The sequence below is a fragment of the Hemibagrus wyckioides genome, linkage group LG14, assembly GCF_019097595.1.
Source record: "Hemibagrus wyckioides isolate EC202008001 linkage group LG14, SWU_Hwy_1.0, whole genome shotgun sequence".
Taxonomy (NCBI): Eukaryota; Metazoa; Chordata; class Actinopteri; order Siluriformes; family Bagridae; genus Hemibagrus; species Hemibagrus wyckioides.
The window spans coordinates 11,320,488-11,347,057 of NC_080723.1; the positions used below are offsets into that span (position 1 = coordinate 11,320,488).

The window sequence follows — 26,570 nt, forward strand, 5'->3', positions numbered from 1 at the left end:
TTGCCAAAGGGAGGACAGAGGCTTTCAGGCTGATGTCAGCCTTGGCAGCTAGTGATATTCAAACCAGGGCTCTGTTCCACCATGCTGTTCCTTTCTCATTAAGCTCTTTGAAGCTGCCTCTCCCTGACCATACTGAATTACACACCTGGCTGAAACACTTTTCTCTGATAGGCGGCCAGATGGAAATCCTTCAAGTAAACAATAAGCAATTATTGGAATGTACTTTCCATTTTACATGTATTATGCCTATGTAGGCATGTTATTATCCGTAAAAATGTAAAGAAAAATTCACAGTTGACTTCATTTTGTCAGTGGTTATTTCTAATGAACTTTTCAGCTGGAATTAAAAGAATCTTTAAGATAATGAAACAAAAGTTCATGGATGGTTACTCTTACAAGGTAAGGTGATACTAAGTGTACACAACTCGATCTCACGCTCATTTCGCCAGGACTGTAGGATCTCACACGTAGCCCACGTTATACATTAATCACACACCAAATGATCAACATACCATGCGTTGTTGTGGTATCGGTATTTTCCCGTTTCCCTCCGGTGAGTCCTCTTCTGGAGGTAGAGCCGCACCGCTCACCTGTCAATCAAACCCCATCGCACCTCCCACCGCGCGAGGTCCCTGCCCAGCACCTGTCGTTGATGCGCGTCGCGCGCTCTCTCGCTGTTTTCCGCGTGAGTGCAGGTGCTGCGTCTCCTTGGCTACTATTCAGCACCCGCGACACCGGGTTCAGATCCACATCAGCGCCACAGCTTACAGTCTGTCCATTGAAATGGCGCCTTGATCACATTTTATTTCTCTATTAATGAGTTAAAAACGGTCGTTTAAACAGTGGACTGGATCTGTTCCTCTCCTCGGGTAAGTCTATTCATTATTTTTATTGTGAGTCTTGTTTGATGTTTGTTAATCAGATAATAAACCACCCACAGGGTGAAAATGTCCCTTGCTGCTGCTTTTTCTTTGTAAACTCTACCAGAATGTACCACCATGATTATTTTACAGTGGATTTAAATATTTAAACGTGACGAATCCAGAGCACCATGAAGTTATTATGACACTTCTCTCATCTTTAACCTACACACTCAACTTTACTGTACACTAGTAATGTGTCGTTCGTGAACGAGTCGGCTCATTGAGTCGGCTCTTCCAGGAGAAGCTGATAACCAACGCACAAATGCGAGTTGTTTCTTTCCCTTCTTGTATTTCGTTCTTTTTTGTAGGTGTAGACTGTTGCTCTTTCTGTGTGATCTAATGAGAATGCTTCCATTCAAAAACTTCAAAAAGCATCTGAACTGATCCTTAGTGCTAATGATGAGCCGTGCGTTTGACTCGCACCTGTGTGTGTGTGTGTGTGTGGCTGTAGTACAGGGTCTCCTGTCATGTAGCATCTGCATTGTTTTACTTAGACTGTTAGAAGAGACCATCAGTTAAAAGAACATGTGAAGTACATCATCTTAAAAATGCACAATACAGAGCAGAAATAAACTACACACATGCAGGGATGCTTGCTGTAAATTGTGGTGTCTTGCTGATTTAGCAGCTATTCAAATATATTTCTTAAGATACCAGATTTCTTTGCTAATTATTTGGTAGAGTAAGATTTCATTTGCTCGAACCTGTTCAGTCATAGCTATGGGGAAAAAGACAAAAGGAGCAAAATGATCTGATCAGTTCTCGATTTACACGGATGTTCGTCTAAAAGAAAGGTGTTCACAAACTGTTATTAATGGAGGAGTGTCTCAAATGTACATGTATGTAGTTACTTTAAAGCTAGGCTTAGCCTGTGCTTTTACAGCACATCTTTTAATATTATCACGAACCACACTGTATGAGATGATCCTAATAAAATAGACTACAAACAGTCTTTGTAGTAAAGATCCTCCCGTAATTGATGTGTGATTAAAAAAACTTTCTTTTTGCGTTTTGCTCATATGCTCAATCTGCCCTGGGCTCATACAGGAAACTTGCACTGTTGTATAATATGTACCTCACTGCTCAGTGTATGGATTTTCTCAAACAGAAGGGTGTTTTTGTACTACATGACAACTAGCTTAGATGATTTAAATAATTCAGAGCAGCTTCATTTTAAATTTAAAAGTGTTAACTCTAAAATGTTTGCTGCTAGCTTTAGCCTTTGTGCTGTAAGATATTCTTCCCAGTCTTCCACTCTTCAGTTTTTAGCAGTTCTGGTAAATCATTCTGCTATTTAATAATTTACTACACCTTGTCTGATTTGCCAGTGTGAATGCAGCATTTGCACTCTAAATATATTATTGTGACTTATTTTAGAAATGGTTCTAGATAGTCGATGGGGAGGAGCCATTAAAGAACACTACAGTGAACTGCATGCTGCAGCAGATGCAATTAAGAGCAAAAGTTTTAGGGCAAAATGTAATTGTCCTTTTCTGTTGATTAGTGCAAAAGTTTGTTACTAACCCTACAAGATAAAGTATGTAGTGTACATAGTGCCTGATTTGAGACATGGCCTAAACTGGAAAACCGGGGAGCTTGTCACATGAGAGGGACAGTATTCTAAACAAAGTCAGTGTAAAATTCAACACCACACTGAGCGCATCATTACTGAACACTACTTAAGCAGGACACACTTTCCAGGAAGCAAGTATTGTAACTGGAATGTTAGACAGGTGTTCGGCAGGTTTTGTGGTATGATTTTAGTGGATTTTCTTTTTTGTAGCCATTATAAATTCCACACTAATTATAATAATGTTCACATTTTGGCAGTTTCAGTTTAAGACTTTTGTCTTCTGTCTTACTGGTTTTGTAGCTGATCAGTTGAGCTACACAGTAAAATCCTAATTTCTGTGTTGCATGATGTCTGCCAATGTTTTTGTCCAGTCAGGCCTTCATAAAAAATTAAAGTGTTTCCTTATCCCTGGGGATTTTACCTAGACCTGATGGGACTAAAGGGTAAACAGATAGAATTTATGACCTGCACTTCCTCTTGACCTGTTGTCATATGTTCTCTCAGCTGGTTTCATCAGAAAAGACAAAGCTGCTTTCGCTCCAGTCATCAGCGTTACTGATAGGGCAACATGAAGCTCTTTAGTTGCCCATTGTTGTTTCCAACTGGTCTGTGTTATACGCTCATGAAAGGCATCTTTATTTGCATTGCACATGGAGTAAAAGACCATTATTACAACCTGTTCCTTTGTTTTCCAAGGCTTACAAATCGAACTTAAGTGCATGAAGTGGAGCGGCGACACATTTGTCTGTGGCTTTTTAAGCTGAATGATATGACCATGTATTTACCAGTGCTACTGTGACTATAGATTCAGAAATGAATGCAATAATGAAATAGAACTCCATGCATGTTTTTTCTGGGGAGTTATTTTCTTCATTTTGACCAGTTCATTTTTTAAAAGCGTTGTTGATTGTCTTGACATTATATACAGTGACAAATTCTGAGAAATCAACAGCTCCAATATGCTTCCCTTGTTTTGGTAAATATTTTATTTATAAGGTGGAGAGTTCTCTCATCACATGGCAATGTAAAAATATGATTAGAGGCTGAATAGTACATTAATTCTATCTTGATATGTTTAACTGTTAGGTGAGTTGAGTGTGATATGAAAAAGTCAGTAGGAAGTACAGTATGGTTTATTTCTTTTCTCTGGTTGTGTAACTTGGATACTTGTCCATTTTTTATCCACTCCTGATATGATTGCACCTGTTGTCATATGAATGATGTTCTTTGGACCATGTCTTGTTGGGGTTGATGACTGAGTGGTGTTGTTACTCTCATTTCTGTAGACCTCTTTCCAGAATTTTCCATTTAGTCATTACACCAAAGTGACATCATTTCAGGTAATGTGTGTAAGGAAATCCTCTCATTTGGTTTAACAGGAATTCCACTGTTAATGTACCAGTGAGCCATCAGGAAAAGGGTGATTTGCATTCAAGTTTAATGTCTAATTCTATCTTCTATTTTAAGAATGAGTCTAATGTAAGAATATTGTTGTGTTTTTCTTAAAGCATTATAGCTAAGTGTAGACTTTGCCCCATAAGCACACATGCATGAGTGCATTTCAGATATGGGGTTAATCACTCTTGCTTGTGACGGGTTATCAAATTGCATTTCTATTCACCAGTCAACCAATTGGCACACAGTCTTATCTCATTGACTTCATCTGCTGAGTTGACAGGTCATCCCAGGACAATGGAAGCAGCTCTCTAATTTTAGTCATTAGAGGCCAAAAGATAATCATGGTCCAAAGAACAACATTCTGTATGCAACAACAGGTGCGATCTCACATAAAGGGTGGAGAAATCAGTGGCTCAGACAATTAGATTATGTTCAGGCTGTAAATATTTTTTTCCCAGCAGAAGAGACAGATTTGTCATGAAACAGACGCACTAATTTGCTGCATCATTGATGCTGAAACCTGCTGCAAGAGATCTCAGTGCTTTTGGTTTTTCTAATGTAAGTGGATTTACAAGGGTATCAGCCTCAGACTCCCTCAGAACTCCTTCAGGTCTCAGACCCCAGATATCCTTTGATATTTTTCACCTTTTGTCACATCTTCTACTGTTGTACCTTCGTTTATTTTTCTTTTGTAAAATCTATCCTTGATTGTTTGCTAAAACAAACAAACAAAAAAAACATTGATATAATGTGTTGGAACAGTTGATGTTAAATGTCATGTTCCTGATACCACACACCCCCGTGACCAGACACTGTGAAAAGTTTTGTTTTTTGTCTATAAGATCAGTTAAAGTGTTCCAAAATACACATTATGGCCCAAGACTGGCTGTTAAAATGCTGTTAGAGAAAGCAGGTCCTGAATAAAGTATTGTTTAAACAGTTACATGGTTTAGGGCTTGTTTTAATGTGACTGCATAAAAAGATAGAAACGCGGTCCTGACACCCCAGTGCCATTTTATCTGTATAAACATTTCTGACCCCCAGACTGTTACAAAGTCAAATGCTTTACAGTTATACGGTCTTATAGAAGAGCTCTTTTATAGCTCATTTTATAAACCCAGCTGTACTGAGACTACAGCACTATTACTCATTAACTGTTAACCTGCATGAGGCCCTTAGTTAAATGAGAAGAATAGACACTTATTCAGTACAATCTGTGTTTTGTCATTTTGCTCACCTGAAGAAACACACACACACACACACACACACATATCCCTACTAACACGTTGTTCCATGATACCACAGAGAGTCAACTGTAAATCAGGAATGAAAAACAGAAAGGGTGGAGTAACACTTGGAAAAAAACAACTTAGGAAGGGAGGAACCTTCACATTGCAGCTTTAAAAATGACTGTGAATAAAAGTGAATAAACATGTTCCCCAGAGCTGAGCCAAAAATACCAGAGCACTCATGCAGGCAGGTAAACGGGCACCAGGCTCTAAGTAGTCTTATGCCTGAGGGTTGAGGGTAACACTGCTTTCTTCTGTTGAGCCTATTTGTTTTTAAATACTATTATTTGGGCAGCTGATTTTTTTTTTCTTTTATCATTAAGTACACTTTGTACAGTCTGAGTGTACCTTCAACAGTAAACTGCCTGTCTGACTAGATTATCATTATTTCATTTGCATTCTAGCTTCTGCTGAGTTTGCATCTGATATCTGTAACATTTCACTTCCATACTCAAGATAAGAGAAAAGGTTATTTAAAAAAACAGTAAAGGTTTATTTTTAAGTTGCTGACTTTTGTAATTGTGTCTTGCCTACGCAACAGTAATTAAATAAAGGGAATGTTACTTGCAAAATGTATTGTGTTACAGGTTACAGATTACCTGATTAAAATTTAAATGGAAACATAATCTGAGGGATTATACAATCTATAACAACTGCAGTGTCAGAAAAAGCACAACAGGATTATTGTGTTACTGCGGTGGATCCAAGTATTTCCCATATGTCTGTCTTTGCTATTTTGTAAAATGCAGTGTAATTTGATAACCGTATTGTCATGGTGACGTATCTTAAGCCGCGTTGTTCAAAACAAAGCATCAAGAAGTTCGAAATACTCAAAACATTACATGTCCCATCATGTGTTTATAAGACTTTAATGCTCGTATGAACAGGATGGACTCTGGGAATGATTTGTGAATGTGAAAGTGGGAATCAGCTAGCAATCCCTGGAATGTTAACTCAGCAATATTCCAAGGTACATATGTAAAGGAGGCATGGGAAATGCACCTGCATTTTGAATTCAGGGCTATGAGGATGATAAAAGATCATATATTTAAGCAGGAACCTAAGTGATGACTCTATTCCCCATTCTACTTTAGGTCATACTCTACAAACCCTCATCTTTTAAGATGCTTAGAAATGATCCTTTCGAATTGTGTTTATCTGCACCCATTGCATTGTGTGTTACATTTCCTGGTATTCTTTTATTCTTTCTGTCAACCCCCAAGTCGTGTCTTAGTGAATCGTTGACTTGTGTGTGTATGTGAGTGTTTTTTTTTCCCTGAAGGTCATAATGCCTCTGCTTCAGTTGCATTGTGAAAAGCAGATTTTGTATTATAAGAAATCTTTCTTGCTTTTATCAGACTGCTCAAATCCCCATTATGTTCAGAGCATAATGAAGTCTGAGCCTGAGATGAAGCCTTAGGGAAAGTAAATCTGTGACTGTTTCCTAATCAGTTTCCTAATCCAATGTTAATGTTGCCACACAAAATGACTGAAAATAAAAGAGAATATAAGAAAATAAGCGAATAGAAAATAAGAGAGATTGATGTCACATGTAGAGTTAATGGTATTTCCCTGATACGTTATTTCCCTGATATTTACCTTATAATATCTGTATCTGTTTCATCAGAAATGAATTCCTTTTCAGTTGAAATGCTTAACTCATTTCTGTCATCTCTATGTAGAAACCCTGAAAAAGTGTCTTTGAGTCCAAGTTAAAGAAAAACAGAAAAAACAGAGAGAGAGAGAGAGAGAGAGAGAGAAAATGGCGTGTCAGGAATCTGGGAAACAGGGATATCATTCATTGCGTGTTCATTAGAATGTTATTAGATCATGCAGGGACACTTCTCAGCACAGATCGTTGATTTAATCTGGTTTTTAAGGAGTGTGCGTTTTGTTGCATTTCACTGAAACTTACTTAATGGATTCTTTAAATAGCCTTCAGGATTTGGGTGAGGTTTGAGTGAGAATTGTGCCCAGCCTTCTGACAATAGTGACATTTATATGCAGCCATGTAATACCATAATAAACTGATAGCTTATTGATGCCACTTTAGAATTATTATTATTATTATTTCTATGCCAAAATAGTACATCTTGATTAGCCAATTTTGTATTTTATTCCATTCTTCCAAGCAAAATGCTCCAGCTTCTGTCATGTTGTGAGCGGATTTCCTGTGTACAGCCATCATCAAGTCATTCCACAGGTTTTGGTTAGGATTTGCGGTCTGACTGGATCATTTATTGTTATCAGACTAGAAGGTGATCATCTAGCAGTCTAACAGAAATTGGTATTTGGAGCTATCCTTAATTCCTTTTATCTTGACTACAGTCCAATCCCATGAATAGCCCCGATATAATGATGCTGCCACCACCATGCTTCACCGTGGGCATGATGTTCTTTGGTCTACAAGCTAAAGGGTTTTTTGCACCAAACCTACATATCTTTAGGAATTATGCCCTAAAGATTCTGCCTTGGTCTCATCAGACCATAACACATTATAACACATCATGAGAAAAAGCTTCTCTCTGGCTACCTGATTCTATAGCACAGATATGAAAGATAAGAGAGATTGATGTCACATGTAGAGTTAATGGTATTTCCCTGATACGTTATTTCCCTGATATGTGATTTCCTCCAGCTCCTGTAATGTTATATGTGGTAAAGTTGGCAGTCTTTCTGGTTAGTTTTCTTCTCATCCTTTTGTCTGTTTTGAGGGAATGTGTTACTGTATTGCCTCATTAATGATGAAGTTTATAGTCTTCCATGCAAGGTCTACAGTTTTGGAAAGTCTTTTGTAACATGTTTTTTTTTTATTTAGAGTATATTAGTTTGCACAAATGAAGCTATTTTACATTTTGCATTCCTTGTATACCAAAATACTTCTCCTTTGTTGGACTACGAAGTCAAACACAGAATTATTTGTAACCTTTCTTGAAAATGTTCAGAAATAAATATGTAAAATTAACAAAATATGTATAGGGTTTAGGCTTCAAAATATTGTGCTTATCTTATTCAATATAAAAAAGTCATGCATTTTTGCATAGTAGTGGTCTCAAAATGATAAGCATTAAACATATGGCAATGTCTCTACTGAATAAAGAAACAGCACTGAGAAAATAGTTTGGAAATACATGTAAAGAATCGTGAACAACAAATTCATGTCAGACCACAGCTTTTCAGATGGAGGGTAGAAAGTGGAGGATGAAATGGCAGTCATGTATTTCACCATATCACCAGATGCTAATAACCCTTACAGCATCAATGATCCACAGCCATATTTTACAGTGTGGTTGGTGGATTTTCCTTGTATGCAGTTCACTCTGTTTTCCAAACATGCTGATGATGTTTATTGCCAAAACTTTAGGTGTTGTTCTCATCTGCTCATAATGATAGTTATAATTCCAATGATGCTTGTGGATGTTCAGGCTCTACATTTTGTTAGTAGCAAGGCAAAAAGTATTACCTGGTGGTAAAATGTGATTGCAGTTATTTTAATATTTCACTTCAACATATAACAGTCTTATAAGATTTGACACCTAACTGTCATTATATCACTGATGTAATGTGTATTATGCAGTTAAGTGTAAGGATTCTGTGCCATTTTAGGAGTTATGACTATATATGTTAGCACTGACATAAGGAACTAAACTTGGAAGACTTTAATGTTATGTAAATGACATATTAGCTCTTCTCTTCCCTGTCTTTCTCAGGTGGATGACATAGAGCATGAACCTCATGGAACCTCCAGTGAGACAGACCAAGTGAGTTTGGCCTACTTACAAACACATGCAAATGATTTCCATGAACAAAAATTACTAAGAGTTGTTTGAACAGACGTGGGTATGTGTGCGCCCGTCAACTTGTGTTAGTGTATGTGACAGGGTCCCAGCGGACAGAGAGGCACTGTTAGGGAATGTTTGCTTTGCCATTCAAACTGGACTCTCTCTCTCTCTCTCTCTCTCTCTCACACACACACACACACACACCTCCTCTTGCTTCCATATGCCCTGAGAACCTGTAGATAGATAATCTTAGCCAGTCGTGCCTAGTAAAGCCACAGAACTGAAATCTCTGTCACAAAGTACTGAAGTGCTTAATTTTGAGAGTGAAGACAGTTGAGTGCAGTGAAAGTGTGTTTTTAGGTAGTGGAAGTATTGTTTAATAAAACCAGCTCGAATGATGAAGAGCAGGAATCGTCCTCCTCCATCATCTTCTGCTTCTTTTTGCAGTGGGGTGGCCAGATCTGACAGCAAGATCAGTGCCAAAGCCCTTTTTGGTAAGTACACAATGTAAATGCTCTTTTTCTATTGTTGTGTTGTTCTATTATTGATTTCTATTGTTTTTTTATTTGTTTGTTTTGTTTTTCATAGTTTTGTAAAAAAAAACAAAAAACAGATTATATAGTATTGTAATAATAATCTACTGTATTCTTTTTTTTGCTGCATACTTATTTACACGTGCAACAAAGTCTAATCACATAATGAAGCTTTTATTAAGATTAACACTAAGATTTTTAATTATCTAATTGTTCACGACGTCCACAAACTCAAAATGGCAACTGAATTGTTCCCTATAACACTGCATTCATTGTGTTCACTGCAGTTAACAGTTGACACAAATTTATACATTGGAAACATTCTACCTTACTTTGATTTATTTATTTTTGTTAATTGGCATTTTTTAATGAATATTTTCATTATAATTAAATAACATCATTGTGCCCAGCAGTATAAAGGCTGTTTATTAGTGTGTGCACTTTACCCCACAGAGATATTACTTCTGATATAATCCTTCAGTGAAATTCAGATTGCCCCAAGCCATTACATCTGACAACTGATATTTGATAATCAAATGAATGCGCAGGCAAAGTGGAAAGTGTTGAACTGATAGTATGAACAACTATTTTCTATTTTTTTCTGTTTTCTATTCGGCAATACCCAAATGAATCTTCTGAAATTCTAGTGGGTTTTGAATATCAATTTTTCAGGCAGGGTCATGCCAACTGTCCTTGCTGATCTTAGTATCTAGAAAATCTGTCTTGTACACTGCATTCCTGTGATCTTGTAGTAAAACGGCTGTGTCAATCATTTACTTTATATGTTTGAGTGTGTGTGTGTGTGTGTTTTCCTGTCTAAAGGTGCACAGTCCTGCTCTGTCCGAACCTGGGTGTGTCTGGAATGAGTGTGGCTGGAAAAATGCATGTGTGTGTGTGTGCACGGTCATGTAAGGTGTATAAAAGAGGCTTTGAGCGAGAGCGTGTGCAGAAGGAGGTGTCCATTTGTGGCAACTAAGAACAATAGCACATTCTTTCATTCTTTTTTTGTGGTAAACTCCCACAAAACATCACATACAAATATAGATCTGTGGAGAAAGAGCAAGAGAGAGAGAGAGAGAGAGAGAGAGAGAGAGAGAGAGAGAGAGAATAATAATGAACAGTATGTGTTTCTGTGTGACAGATGGTCACTGATATCTTGCACACCAAGCCAGCAGGTGATCTTGTATGGACATGCTTGTATGTGTTTGTTAGTAGAATTACAATATGTACATATTATAAATGCTTGTAGCTGTTATGATTATTATCCATATTCAGTACGATCCCAAAGAAACATGTACATTAAAAAGAAATCTGCAAAGTTACTGTTGTAAGGCTTCCAGGTATTTGTTAGACCTACATACCTTAATGTCTTGAGGTCAGAATAAGATTAGAGACTCTCTTATTCTCTGTCTGATTTACTGTGACGATTTTTTGAGGGTATGTCTGCACTTACCAGCCTTCAGAATAAAACTGTGGTCTGTGGTCAAAAGAATGAAAATATACAAAATTGGATCTACTGTGTAACTTTATTTGCAGCACAATTTTGACCTGTACACAGACTGTGGTGACTCAGGCTTGATAGTAAAAGATTTATGCTGCTTAACAACTTCTGAGGAAACAAAATCTGTGAATGAATTAACTTAAAGGCTGTGAAGTTCTTGGCTAAGTGGAATCATTGACTTTATTTTAATATGCTTTTTTGCTTAACATCGTGTTTGCTCTGTTATGCAAAAGTTTTAACTGTCATTAATACCTTTTATGCATGCTGACTGACCCGTGAGCTTCTCTTACCTGCTCTGTAGACACAGGATTATCTGAGCTCTCAGAAAGCATGAGAAGTTTGACAGTGAGAGAAGTTGCAACTGTGAAGCGTTTAATTGCAATGACAGAGGCCTTGAATTCCAGATGAACTGAGTGAGTCAAACCTCAACAGTTATTTCACAACTTCATCTTCTCTGTTTTTCATTGTAGACATTTTTAGCTTGTGTTTTTTATACTCAGGTGTTTGTGACCATGTAGGCTGTTGGCTGGCGCTTGGTGATGGTGTGAGAGCATGTGGTGGACATGCCATACTGTGTTTGTGTTGGCCTGTTTCAGTTTGCTGGAGATGGATGACTATGTTAAACAGATGGTCCCGTGCACATGGGCACGGGACCTTTATTTCCGATATCCAGCAGGCGCTCTCAGGCAAGTTGGCATGGAAACTTCACCGGAGTTAATACCTGTAACTGATAGGTCTCAACAGGATCTGTCAGAACAGGTGTACTGGCCTTCTAACAAGATTTTATAGGATTAGATTATATACGAAAGGTTTAAAATTAAGATATGACTGAAGTGTCATTGTGTTCCTTCTTCAGTAGGTCTTTCAATTCTAACTGAATTGTGTAGAATATGTGTGTAACTCCTATGAAAGTAAACAGATGTATGTAAAGTATTCTGTAGGACAGAATGACCCTGAAGAAAGCACTAATATCATACTGTCCAGGTGAGACAGATAAGGTTACCTGTTCTGTGGTAGTCACTTCAGGACAGCAGTAGCTCATCCTGAACAATCCTGCCAGTTCATGACCAAGTCACAGAGCAGTGATCCAAAAAGGTAGCACACTGTTGTTCCTAGGTAGGCCAAGAGAATCTAGACATTTCCTGTGCTGAACATCTCTACGTTACATTACGTTACATTATTTACAAAAGACTTAAAATAACTTGCACACACGCTTTTAAAAGGAGGAATAATAAAGCAATAACAGTCGCTTTTGTGTGTGCTACCAGGTCTATCTAATCATGAGAGAAGTGTATTTTGAGTGTGAGGAGATATCATGGTTTAGTTTACCAGTGTGTAAACAGAACCAGTCAAACTCTGTAACCAGTAAAACATGAACTATTATACGTGGATCTACAGAAGAATTATATAAGTAAAAAAATTAGAATATATATATATATAATTCTGTGTATCTATCTATCTATCTATCTATCTATCTATCTATCTATCTATCTATCTATCTATCTATCTATCTATTTGGCTATCTAGCTGACTAACTAAATAAATATAAATCCAAGTATATAGACATAAAAAAGAATGAGCCTCACGCCCTAGCGTGTTCAATCTATAAACTATTTGTCACTCTTTCTGTCATTGACCTTTGGCCTGTTTTCTCATTTATGATCTTATGTATTAAACTGACACCAGTGTGATTGGCTTTTCACCTATTATTTTTCTACTGTGATTGTGAATATTGGACTCTTGTCTATCGAGATCAAATATTTGCCCTTGTATCCACATCACTAAAGCTGTGATATCACCACTAAAATATCCAGAATGTTGCAGGTTATATTATCTACCTGGTAATGGTAGATGTAAACTCTAACCATATGTGATTATGTAAAATACCACTGAGTTACCTCACTGGTACTTAAAATAAATGAGAGAAGTAGAAATCATCACCGAAAGCAGTGTGCTCAGCTCCACTATGTCAGATTATAGTGAAGCCCATGTGTCATTAACATGGCTGGTTGTAAAACATTTGGTGTAAATGTCAGTCATGAAAATGTGTACAGCTTTACTTCCTTATAAGCAGCTACATGTAGTCCCACTGACTCCTCTAAGTGATAACATGAGTATCATTAAAGTGAGGGATGGATCAGGAGAGCAGGAAGTGAGAGAAGAGCCTTTGTACTCAGAGAGAAAGAGGAGATGAGGAGGGGATGTTTGTCTGATATAGTATCCTGTAAGCTAGATGATCGGTACATGTGCTAGCTTAATGGTGATGATTAGCCCTGTTTCCTTAACCTGAGAGAAGAAGGTGACTGCACTTGCACACTCAGCTGCTCTGCTCTTTCTAGTAAAAAGAAAGATAACCTGGAGCTGACATAACCTGTGGTGTCTAAAAGCCATAACTGAGTATTCTTTCTTACATTCATTCTGCTGTAATTCTGTTGGTATAATAATAAAATGACTAATAATCAATAGAAAATAAAATAAAAACAATAAAGAAAAATAAAATAATAAAGAATATTAATTAATTTATTAATAAAGATAATGCTGGTGCTGCTATGACTTGATATAAATGTCATGTGGACCTGTCAGGCTATTATCAGTCAAATACGGAAAAAATAACTTGGATAAATAGAATTAAAAATAAAGTGGGACTTATTTAAATGATACGGTGCTCCATAGTAACTAAATCAACTGAACTAGTTCACTAGGGAGAAGGCAATAAGCTGACAGCTCCATAATTAAGCAGACTGAATTGCTGATAAAAGCAGTGTGCATGCTGGCATGAATTTGTTTATGACTGCTTAGTGTGATCTACTAAAAATTAGCATGTAGCTCACTGCATTATGACTTGCAGTCTACAAAGTACAATATTTCAATTTTTTTCAACTCAAATGTCCTGCACAGAACCCTGACTCTGACTCAACCCCACTGAACACCTTTGGTATGAACTGGAACACTGACTGAACCCCAGACCTCCTTCATTGGCACCAGTGCCTGACTTTGCTTATGCCTTTTTGGCTGAATGAACACAAATCCCCACATTCCTGCTTCATCATCTAGTGGAAAGCCTTCCAGAAGACTGAAGTTCATTATAATAGCAAAAGAAATAAATCTGGAATAAAAAATCTGGAAATATGGACTGTTCAAGAGGCACATCTGGCTGTGATGAAAATGTAGCTGCCCACTACATCCTAATGTCCATAACTGAGAAAAATATTAAAAAATTAACATAATTTGATTATTTTTTGCTGTATGATGTTCTATAAACTAAAGGCTTTTCTACACTGAAATATGTTTATCTTTCACACATATCTCAGCTATAAGTAAAGTTCATCATCTTAAATTGTGAGTAAAGTAAAACACATTAAAGGTTCCTAACATATTCCACCAAAACACCAGTGCAGTGACTTTCAAAAAGCCAACAGATCGATCAAGATGCTCAGAAAAACTTAGTAGTCAATTCTCTTAGAATATTGCACAAATGTGTACCACTAATGCATTTTTTTAAAAAGCTAGCAAGCAAATGTTTTAGACACATTCAGGCAAACTGTCTGTTTTACCACCATGTGTGTTAAACTGGTTTCCCTGCATTTTGCAGAAATATATTTATGGTTTCTTACAGTAGATGCATCAATGGCAAAATAAATCTGTTTTGGCCAAAGCAATAATTTTTAATAATATTTGGCTGCTGTCCAGAATTTAGCCTCAGTACCTTCAGACGTATTTGACATGTCAAAACTTGCATGATGAAAAGCAGTGACCTCTGAAAGCCCTCATTCAGGCTGTTAAACACTCTAACCCTTATCAATATTTTGCACAGAACATTTGAATATAACATGACTATCAGCGGTGGGAGGTCATTTATAGTCATTTTAGTTACATTTCTTGTTTAAGATTGTTTCAATTATTATAATTATTTTTGATATGGGACAAGGTGAAGGAATTTTGGAGGAAAATGTTGATTTATTGTTATATCACATGGTGTTTATAGACTTCAATGTTTATAGACTATGCCTGAGACATGACGAGGTGTGTTAAAACTGTATGTAAGTAAAGCTCAAAGAGTAATAAAAAAAAGAAGAAAAAATACAAAATAAAGAATCCTCAGCAATGTGCTTCATGTACTATATGGATTTCTGAGTAAATTCATTAAATTAAAACCCAATTAATTAAAACCCTTTTCCCTCAGAAACGTCCTTATAAATATATGCATTTCTTTAGATGTTTTCCTGAAATACCAGTATATAACTTGTCAAAGCTAGTTTCACATCTTAATAATCCGTGTGTGTGTGTGTGTGTCTCTCTCTCTCTCTCTCTCTCTCTCTCTCTATGGGTGCTATTTTTTCTTTATGAGGCTAGCTAGATTTGAAAGGATTTATAGCCTCTGCCGTAAAGCAAACACAGATAAGAGTTTAGATGGCTAAAGGAGAGAAGGAAGCCATATCTGAGCAGATCTTATAATATCTGGCCTTTGATCCTGTTGAAAATTGTGGTGTACTGTTGTCCTGTCAGTGCTTTTCAAAATGGAAGAAACGTTCAGACACACGGTTGAGGCCTGGGCTCCTGAGTGGACTTTTTCACTAGAGAATTGAATTTGACTCCTGTTAGATTGGTAGGAGTTTTCATTACTTCAGAATGAATCTGAATGAAATATTAAAAAATGTAAGTATTAGTGTAATATTTTGTTGAATGTCATGTGAGAATGCTGTGAGTTTAGTAGAATATGTTAGCAGTGTTTTTAATATTGAGAACAGCGTTTGTTTTATGTTTGTGTGTATTTATGTGTTACTTCCAGCTTGCTTCCTTATTACTGTTTCGTGACTAGTCTGAACTCACAAAATTACACCACAATGTGGCATCGAGGTTAGTCTACAGTTTCTGAGTATACATACAAACTAATCTATTCTAAACACTTTCACTTGCTAGATTTTTAGAAAGTCGAGTGTGATGTGATTCCCTGTGAAAGAAATCACTTGAATATTGGAACATTATCTCAAAGAAATCCTGAAATGACTTAAAATAACTGGTGCTGGTTGTCTTGGGGTATTATACTTGTTGATAATACCTCTGTTTATATTGTAGTAATGTATTACAGCTGTGTTGGTTTGCAGTCCTGTGTGTGTCCTTAGTCGCTCACAAATGATTTATATTTCCATTAATAAAACATTTTTTTTTATTTTCCACACCAGAACAACGCAAGAAATACTCCAACTCAAACTTCATCATGCAAGAAACGTCTCAGTACCACGTCCAGGTAGGACAGCCACCTCCTACATTAATTCTTTCTATCTTTTTCTTCTACTGAGTGTGTCTTGTGTTTTTGTACTAAAACAGAGAAAGGCAGTGTAATGCTCGCTGTCTTTCCAGTTATTCTGTAAACTTAGTTAATGTTTAAGCACCAGGCAGTTCTTTTTTATATCATAATGCAATAAAACACTTACTGTAACTGGTTTGCAAAAGGGTTTATAAAATGTTACCAAAGTGAATCACTTTATTGGTTTAATAAAAACACAGACACTTTTCTAATAACTGTGTCATATACCGTATACTTACACTTAGTTGAACAAGCACAAACAATCGGTGTTAATCTCACAATGTTCTGTCTTCATGTTTCCGTGCTTAAACTTACATTTAAATATCAGATCATTGGTCCTGAGATCTGCTTCGCTTGAGAGAACTGCGTAACAGAACACACACATTACCTATGGTTTGATAGATTGTGCTTATTCTTGCCCTCTGGACTAATGATCATTAGACACTGGCTGTGGATGTGGTTTCAGATCTACAGGGAGCAGATTTTTGAAGGCGATGTTATTGTGTACTGTTAAAATGGACCGTATTAACTAGAATAAGAAAAATTAGAACTTTGGATGAAGTGATACTTGAAGTGATGAAGTAAAGTTTAATCAAACGTCTTTTTTCAGCTTTTTGTCATTTGCATTATTTGGATCATTAGGCTTAAAATGAGTTGTGTCTGTCTTTTAAAGCCTGTCTCCAGCCTTAGTGCAGGCTTTGATTAACATTCAGATAAGTTAGCATTTGTTTAAATTACAAGTTTAATGTATTCACAGGTTTTAAGCTGATGCAAAAGTGTTTAATCAAATATGGCTGTGTTCCTGCCCTCTCTCTCTCTCTCTCTCTCTCTTAAACAAAGCAGTGTGTGTGTATAAACAAGTATAGAACAGTATGAAGTATTGTATTGTAATGTTTGCTTGGCTAATCGAAGAAGCAGAAAGAGCACACAAATGACTGAAACACTAAGAAGGTGTGGCTATTACCATGACACCAGGGGTAAATAAATATGTCCAAACCTCCTTCTGATGGTGAGGAGGTTCCATTATAAAGCACAAAGGATCAGAACAGAATTGAACAGAATTAATAGGAAAGGTTGAGACTTTATTTTCATGGTTATTGTCATACTGTATTTTAGTATCCAGTCAGCACAAAAATGTGGAATTTGTCGTGTTTTTTTTGCTATATTTATAAGATCAAGGCCAGTTTTGGAATAGCTTACTGTTTAAAAATGGGGTTTAACATGTTACATATACATTTGCAGATAAATTTAAAAATAATATGCAGAGGCCATGTTAAATAGTGGAAGAAACTTTGAAGTGTGTAATAACATTGTACACTGTATGCTTTTTAGCATCTCTCCACATTTATAATGGACAAGACTGAATCAATAGCCACAGTAGAAGATGCAATAAAGAAACTCATCCTTCTGGAGTCTAAAGGTAAAATTTGGACTCAAGAGATGCTGCTGCAGGTCAGTGACAAAGCCATCAAGCTCCTAGACTGCGACACCATGGTAAGAACATTAGTTTTTTAATTGGTTGTAAATTGGTTGTTATTGTTGTTGTTATTGCTGTTGTTGTTGTGTGTCATATTGTAAGAAGGTGGCTACTACAGAAGTTCAAATCTCAATAATGTAACTGCAGTATTGCTGTTTTGTGCAAATGTGTAAAATACTTTCTCACTGCTGGTTTCTGTTACCACTTTAATGTAATTACACAAAGAATTTGTGATTACACAAAGAATTTGAAGCATTATCTATGCTTTAAACATTTAAAGTTGGATCGAGAAATGAGGTGTTTATTGTGGTCTTGCACTTTGACTCTGTGTTATTCAGACTGCACTGACCTTTACCCTTCACAGACCTTCAGAACCCTGTTAGGAACTGCTTACATAACAATTGATATATATTTAAACATAGTTTACTTTAAATTTTAAAGGTCACAGCGTAGTAAAATGTTTTGGGGTTTTAATGGCAGTGATGAACCGATTTGTTTAATTTTCACTCATTCTTAAACATTCACTCTTCTGGAAGGTTTTTCACTAGATGTTGGATTGTGGCTATGGGAATTAGTGATCATTCAGCTACAAGACCTTTAATGAGTCAGTGAGTGAAGAGGTCTGAGGTACATTCGGTGTTACAGTTCATTCCAAAGGTTTAAAACCATGTCTCAGTGGACCTTGTTTGTGTACAGGGGAATTGTCATGCCAGAACATGTTTGGGTTCAACCTCTTATTTCCAGTGAAGGGAAATTTTAACGCTACAACATACAAAGGCATCTTTACAATTATGTGATTCCAAGTTTGTCCTCCCAGCCATCCATGTGATGTAAAAGAAAATGTGATTCATTAGATCAGTCCACCTTCTTCCATTGCTCTGTGGTCCAGTTCTGATGCTCATGTGCCCATTGTTGATGCTTTTGGCGGTGCACAGGGGTCAGCATGGGCACCCTGACTGGTCTGCGGCTATACAGCCCCATACGCAACAAACTGCAATGCACTGTGTATTCTGACACCTTTCTATAAGAACCAGCATTAACTTCTTCAGCAATTTGAGGAAGGCCAGCCTTCCCTCCAAACGTGCATCAATGAGCCTTGGCTGCCCATGACCCTGTCACCGGTTCACCACTGTTCTTTTCTTGGACCACTTTTGATGAATACTGACCACTGCAGACTGGGAACACACCACAAGAGCTGCAGTTTTGGAGATGCTCTGATCCACTGGTCTAGCCATCACAATTTGGCCCTTTGTCAAACTCGCTCAATTCCTTACACTTGCCCATTTTTCCTGCTTCTAACATCAACTTTGAGGATAAAATGTTCACTTGCTGTCTAATATATCCCACCCACTAACAGGTGCCATGATGAGGAGATAATCGGTGTTATTCACTTCACCTCTCACTGATCATAATGTTATGCCTGATCGGTGTATATAGTCTTTTTGTATTTAGGGTAAAAGTGCAGTCAGATATACTGTATAATGTATACATAAGTTATTAATTTCCAAAGTTCTGGCCCTTGCACTTTAGTTATATTTCTATCTGTGCATTTGTCTTGATTTGTCAGTCTTTCTCTCTCTACTTTCTTTTTATTTTCTGTCACATTTCCCATCATTCCTTTCTTTCCTTTCAACAGGAGGAGCTGGAGAACTTCCCTCTCTCCACAGTCCATCACAGTCAGACAGTGCTGAATAAGACACGGTACCCGTCTGTCCTGCTGTTGGTCTGCCAGGACAGTGAGCAGCACCGACCAGACATTCACTTCTTCTGTTGTGATGAGGTGGAGGTGAGGCCCACAAATGCTCATCTTTCTCATTTCTAGCTTCTTTTTACCTTTATGGTATAGATAAAGTGCCCTTTTGCCCATACATAGATTATTCCTGTAAATTGCACTCAGATGTTTTATTATGAAAAAATTCATTAAGCTCAGCAGTGTTGATGGGCTCTTATCTATAACTCTCTGTACTAATAGATATTTTTTAAATCATATCAACATATCTGCATCAAAGAGCATTATTCTACTAAAAATGTGTAACTGCATATCTGCAATACACAGTGCAATTAGAAATCTTTTCAATCGTTTCAGGCGGAAATAGTGCACGCTGACATCGACAGTGCTCTGGGAGACAATAAAAATGGCAAAAAGATGAGACCTCAAACACTAAAGTAAGTTCAGTCAGTAACTCTCACACAAGCAAACTGGTATATGGTTTCATACAGTTAGTAAGTTGAGTTGGAACAAAATATGAGCCAAAGGATTTAGTTCTGGTTCATTTTACACCAATTAACAGAAGACTGTAACAGTCTCAGTGATGATTATATGAATCATGCTAGAATATGTTAAATCAACATGAAAGAAACACGTTGGACAAGTATTTGGACAACTTGGACAAAAGGAAATTAAAGAGATAGCAGAACCAGGAAGCCAGAAGATGTGTTGTGTTTGTTTTTCTGTTTCTGTGTAATTAATAACTCCGAGTACCATTAGTTTCTTTTGTTGCTTGTCTTAAACAGTTACCCAACACCATATAACTGAAACTGATCAATCCGCTCATATATTGAACTTGTAAAAGCTAGAGCTCTGGTGTTATATGTGCGAGAACCATAATCATCCTGCTGATACTAAACACACTCACAAAGTCTTCTGTTGCAGGGTGAACCAGGAGAAAATGAAGCGACATCGGGAGACAATCATCCCACCCTCAGAGTCAAAAGAATTTTCTCCAGGGATGAAGGGGCGTGTGGACATGCAGAGTGAGCCCTAGGCACATACACATGCAATGCTATCTCAAATCATTTGGATAAATTTCATTAATTTACACCTGTTCATGTGTGTGTGTGTGTGTGTGTGCCAGATGTAGAAAGACAAAGTTCAGTACAGCAGGACACAGAATCCAATGAGAAATTAGCCCAGCGCATTGAGAAGGAAGTGGTGAGTGCTGCTATCACTGAACATCAGAAGGAACTCTCTTTCTCACACGCGCACATACACACACACACACACACAAACATATGCAAAGGGCTAAAAACCACTTGAGCGAGCATTGAGCACATCAGGTGAATGGTAACCACAGACCAGGTTTGATGATGTAACTGCAGTTATCTCTAACTGTATGGGTGTGTGCTTGTTGTTTAGCAAATCCTGAACTGTGCTCTGGATGACATTGAGATCTTTGTGGCACGTCTGCAAAAAGCCACAGAAGCATTCGCCCAGCTCAACCAGCGTAACAAGAACAGGAAAAATAAGAAAAGAGGACCAGCGGGTATTTACTGTTCCCTGCTCCTTCCTGCATACAGTCATCATTGTTACTCTTTGTTCTATTTTTAAATTTGAGTATTGTTTAATATTATTAGAAAATCGTGTTAATCATAACTCTTCTTTATTGTTTACGTGCAGAGGGGATGCTGACACTAAGAGCTAAACCTCCATCTGAGGCAGAGTTTATTGACAGTCTCCAGAAACTGAAGCTCTCCTTCAATCTGCTGGTGAGTTTCACTAAAGAACCTGCTTTTATCCGTCACGCCCTCAGACACAAACACACACAAGCCCTTTCCTTGTTCAAGTCAGTGTCTAGACTTACTGCAAGCAACATTTAATAGAAAAAATAAATCATACCACAATGACCAATGTCTTTAAACCCCTAGAATGTATAAGACTAATCTAATAAAATGTTCCATAGGCTTTTATTCCTGTACTGAATCCATATCAAACAACATAGTAGACCACAGATTTCATTAATAATGATGCTTAAAACAGGTCTATAGCTTCAGTGTAATTTTAAACATATACATGTAATGGTCACTTCGGTCAAATCACTGGATAATATGATATCACTCATGTGCTCTTTATTTAATTCATAAAACTTTCCTTAATTATGGACTCTGTATGGATTTAATATAATTAAGGCATGAACAGGGAAGAATGCAGGTACCAGCAATAGTCATATGCTTGTTCACTCCATCTACAGGCCAAACTGAAGAAGCACATTCAGAATCCTAACGCTGCAGAACTCATTCACTTCCTGTTTGGACCCCTTGAGATGGTAAGGATTGCATACAAGTACACACTAACAAATTTCATTAGCAACAGCTCATAACTGTGTTGCTGTAGATCTTACAGGGCAGTGGTAGTCCTGACCTTGCTCGCTCAGTCATCTCTCCTCACCTGTCTCGTGAAGCTGTGGATTTCCTGCGAGGACATCTGACTCCTAAAGAGATGACTCTTTTTGAACTGCTGGGAGATGGCTGGACAAGACCCAGGTAATATTGGGACTACTTACTATATTCATCTAAAGTGAAGGTGTTGGTCTTCCTGGGGTTTGTCAGAGCATGCCTTTGCACCCAGATCGCAGTTTGATGATGTTCTTGGAATAGCGCATCTACCGAAGCTAGTAATGAGTTGCATCAGCAGGCAGGTCATAGATTATCAGTGATAGCGGCCCTCTACACAATATCAAATTATTTTTCTTGTAATTGCAGTTTTTCATCAAAAATAAGCATAGCATCTGTTTTATTTAAGCTTGGAGAATGTTGATGTTATAAAAAAAAGCCAGTTTCACTATCACCCATCAGTCAACTCATTCCCAGACCCTTCACAGTTCCAGTGTCACCTCATGGTAGTGTTAGAACTGCCCGTGTGTATCTTTATTCTTTATACAGTCAGCTTTGTACTTAAACGCTTCATATAAATGATTAGTAATAAACTAACACAGATTAATATTTGGTAATCTTGCAGAACCTGCCACTTGCTTGCTTCTGTTTCCACAGGTATTACCAGATAGCCTTCACTTTTTTAGAATCTAAAAAGTGCTCTATTATGTAATATTTTATATGTTACACAGGTATTTAAATTTTAATGGTTTATAAAATGTCTTTATAGGTTGCTTTTACAATACACATTTTCTATACAAATTATTGATTAATTATTTACTTATTTAATTCTTTATTTATTGTAGTTTGTTTGTTTTGCATTCTTTTGATAAATGTTTGGTTATCTAAAAAAAAATAATTGTTTTCTTTTGACACAGTAATACAAAAGACCTAAAACTTTTAAGTAGTACTGGATGGAAAGCTCCAGAGACTTGTCCAGTGGGTGAAATGATGTTTAAGTACAAGTTTATGAGGCTGTTTTTAAGCGGAATAAATCTTGTTCAAGTTTTTTTAGACTGAATCTTACTCTTTATAACTTGCTTACTGGTGCTACTTGGAAAATCTGACTTACAAGCTCTTCTAATACACTGGCATTTATTTCCAGCCACCATCATGTCTTCCTGCTCAACGAGCATCTCTTCTCTCTCCCTCTCCCTGTACCTCTCTCTCTCTCTCTCACACACTCTCTCTCTCTCTCTCTCACTCTCTCTCTCTCTCTCTCTCTCTCTCTCACTCCCTCTCTCTCTCTCTCTCTCTCAGAGCTGATTGGCCCAGGGAACAGTGTGCTCCTCTCTACATCCCACATTTCCGCAATGGCTGGGAGCCTCCAGTCGAGCTGTTTCGAATGTCACCATGGGAGACTGAGTGCTCTGATGTGTTGTCTGTCTCCTCAGAAGAGGTGAGAAATAAATATGAATTGAAGAAGAGGAGCTATGTCATACTTATATACTACTGAAATCACTCTATCAGTGATAAGAGATCATTTTGTTGAGCTCCACAGTGCCACCTGTCTCTTGGAACAGCATATGATTTTACAGTGTCTTAATTTTGTGAGCAAACCTTTTTTCCTTTTTTCTTCCTTTATTTCAGTTTTTTGGCTCACAGTCCTCACTGTCATCAAATGGGTGAGCTATGAATTTTAAAACATTATCTTCAAGGAAGTTATGTTATGGTATGTTTGGTTAGGAGTTTAAGTTAAGAGATGTGGAGTAATTGCATCTCAGGACCCTTTATTTGTATTTTCTTTTCTTTTTATTTGTTTTATTTTATAGACTTTTTACAGCATTTATAATATACTACTTATATATATTAAGCATTTTATTTTATTTTTTATTTTACAGACTGAATTTGCATTAAGCTGATTTTAAAACGCATGTGAAACCAGTTTGTAATTTTTCATATCGTGGTTGACTTTAAAAGTTGCATTTAAAACATTTGTGCTCTATAGGTCCTTCACAGGAACTCCCTCTGGCCGGAGATATGTCAAGGTCCTCTACAGCTTTGTGGCCCACAATGTCAATGAGCTCTCTGTTCTTCAGGATGAGATTTTGGAGGTGAGAATGTGAACTGATAACCGCAGAGTTAGTTGGAGTGAGCTGATCTGGAAATGAGTTTTACTGATCGTTATCTTTATTAAGGTAATTGAGAGTGATAATCAGTGGTGGAAGCTGAGGAACAGGAGTGGACAAGTGGGGTTAGTGCCTTCTAACACCTTAACTCTCATTACACTGGAGGATCTTCACAGTGTGGACCCAATGTACAGCCAGGTAACACTCTCACAGTGATTAATATATACGGTCAATATGATGGGAATCCTGCACAAATCCCACATCCTCTGGCTGTCTGTCTGTAGTCTTTTGTAGGTACATCATCTAGCCCTCTGGGGAGAGGAAACAGTTTTGAAAAACCAAGATCTCCACGGAATAAAGATTGTGAGTTTATCTGAGAAATATTAATTATATAACTCATCAGCCAGTTTCTGGCATTTATTTACTCGTTAAACAATTAAAATTAAGGGCTAGCTGAAAATTGAGCAATTACAAATCACTAAGCAGAATGGTGTTTATAAAGAACATTAGGTTGGAACATGTGAACACTGGTTCAAGCCATTTTCTTTTTTATTCTATAATATTTAAATGTGTGCAGGGTGAATTTGGTATCATGTGTGGAGTCAGGCCTATTGCAGGAGGGCTTTACATGTTTCACTGTGCTTCTCTTTTAGTCCGCATGCAACAGATGGATGAAGTGAACGACGAGCTGCTGAAAAAGATCACCTCCAGTAAGAACCAACCGCCAACTCGAAATTTCAAAGTGGAGCGCCACTCTGGTCCTGCCATTGCTCTCAGATTCAATTCATCCGCTTCTGATGTCACTGCCTGGCTCCAAGCCAAGGAATTTTCCAAGGCGTGAGTCTGTTTGCTTCTGCATGAGAGTTTATTTCATGTGTGAGAGTCATTTACATGGAGTAGTTCTTTGATGCAGTGTGTGTGTGTGTGTGTGTGTGTGTGTGTGTGTGTGTGTGTGTGTGTGTATGTTTACTGCTTTCTGTGTTTCCCAGGACGGTGGACTGTTTGGGAATTTTGAGTGGTGCTCAGTTGTTTTCCCTCAATAAGGAAGAACTGAAGGCGGTATGTGGTCCAGAAGGGGCACGTGTCTACAGCCAGATCACTGTGCAAAAATCCCAACTAGAGGTCAGTTATCAAACAGAGCACCATTTATAACCCAAAGCAATCACCTGATCACAACTGACTGTATGTGTACAAGCTCAATTTAGGTATAAACTAAAACAGTATTTTTTCTTATCGTTGCTTGTTTATTGCCCCCCACTGGACAGTCAGTGTATAAACATTTGCTGATTTATTTCCCTTTCTTTCATTTATTCATTTATGTATTTATTAACTGAATTATTCATTATTAACTGCCCTTAAATGTTCCTGTTTTCATAAATCTAAGTCAAAAATCATGAAATCTAAAATCCTGCTCAGTTCTTAGTTTAAGCTATTATAATAAAACAGTGACAATAAGTCAATACTTCTCTTCTTTCTGTCCATCAGAGGAGCCAAGGAGACTCGGAGCTGCAGGAAATCATGATAAAACAGAGGGAGAAAATTGCCTCTGCCTCCAAATGATTGTATTTCCGTAAAATGAATCAAACAATCAGCAATGCAGTCTGGCTTCTGTGATATTAATAACTCATAATAACAATAAATGGAGAACATGGGTGAATTTCAGAAATGATGTTGACAAAGTGCACAATCCTGATTTATCTTTGTTGTATGTCTTACATTATCATACAGTACATTCATAAGTAATATGGCCACATGCTAGGCTTGTATACACTTAATTTTATTTATTTTGTTTTTAGAGATTCCTCTGTTTTGATTATATCATAGCATTTTTCTTAATACTTGTTTATTATGGGGAAAATATTTAGCTTTGCTTCTGTATAAAAAGTGTGTATGAGAGACAAAATTAGCCACTACAGGTGGCCATGATTGAGTTTCTAGTGTTTTAAACAGTTGTGTTTCAGTCTGCATTTCATGTTACTTTCTTTTCATGTCATTGTCATTTTAAACCTGGATATTTGTCTTTCAAATGCTACTTATTTGTAAATGTACAGTAAATAATCCTGTCGGCACATGTAATGTTCAAATGCTGATTTTGTCATTAAATAATGATGTAGGGGTAGAACTGCCACCTCACTGCTCGGGGGTCTCAGTTTTGGTTTTGAGCTCTGCTTTCTGCCTGTGCAACATTTCAAAGCTTGTTTCAGTGTCCATGTGGGATTACTCTGGGTTCTTCGGTTTCCTCTCACCTCCCAAAATCATACCAGTAAGTTGATTGGTTATGCTAAATTGCCCCTAGGTGTGAATGAGTGTGTAAATGTATGTGCATAGTGTCCTGTCCAGGGTTTATTCCCTCCTTCAGCCCAGTGTTCCTAGTATGGTCTGTGAACCTGATGAATAGGTCCCGAAGATGACTGAATGAATGTGTAATGATGCAGGAACATTAATAAAAGCAGCTGCAAATTTGTAATGTTATATATTTGTTTGTTTGCTTGTTTTATAGATTTGTTAATGGTTTTTTTTTTTCGTTCGTTCGGGTTTGTTTTTTTTTTTTCATATTTCCAGAGTTGA

The 26,570-nt window shown here is 37.2% G+C and overlaps 1 protein-coding gene across 3 annotated transcripts; it reads left to right on the forward strand.

Annotated features, from left to right (window-relative positions):
- Nucleotides 1-623: 623 nt before the first annotated feature.
- On the forward strand, nucleotides 624-26,469 carry eps8l2 (EPS8 like 2). 3 transcript variants are annotated; one of them, XM_058408252.1, is made up of 21 exons: nucleotides 624-869; nucleotides 8,894-8,944; nucleotides 9,413-9,459; nucleotides 16,183-16,247; nucleotides 17,640-17,801; nucleotides 19,421-19,570; nucleotides 19,871-19,950; nucleotides 20,438-20,538; nucleotides 20,640-20,716; nucleotides 20,921-21,047; nucleotides 21,182-21,270; nucleotides 21,753-21,827; nucleotides 21,896-22,044; nucleotides 23,194-23,332; nucleotides 23,524-23,558; nucleotides 23,882-23,987; nucleotides 24,072-24,200; nucleotides 24,287-24,365; nucleotides 24,656-24,839; nucleotides 24,992-25,124; nucleotides 25,488-26,469. In XM_058408252.1, the coding sequence occupies exons 2-21, from the start codon at nucleotides 8,910-8,912 to the stop codon at nucleotides 25,560-25,562; spliced, it is 2,037 nt and encodes a 678-aa protein (XP_058264235.1). In that variant the 5' UTR covers nucleotides 624-869; nucleotides 8,894-8,909; the 3' UTR covers nucleotides 25,563-26,469. The 3 variants fall into 3 exon arrangements, with proteins under 3 accessions (XP_058264235.1, XP_058264234.1, XP_058264236.1); XM_058408251.1 differs by lacking the exons at nucleotides 624-869; nucleotides 8,894-8,944 and having other exon boundaries at nucleotides 9,187-9,459; XM_058408253.1 differs by lacking the exons at nucleotides 624-869; nucleotides 8,894-8,944; nucleotides 9,413-9,459 and adding an exon at nucleotides 15,789-15,856.
- Nucleotides 26,470-26,570: the final 101 nt, after the last annotated feature.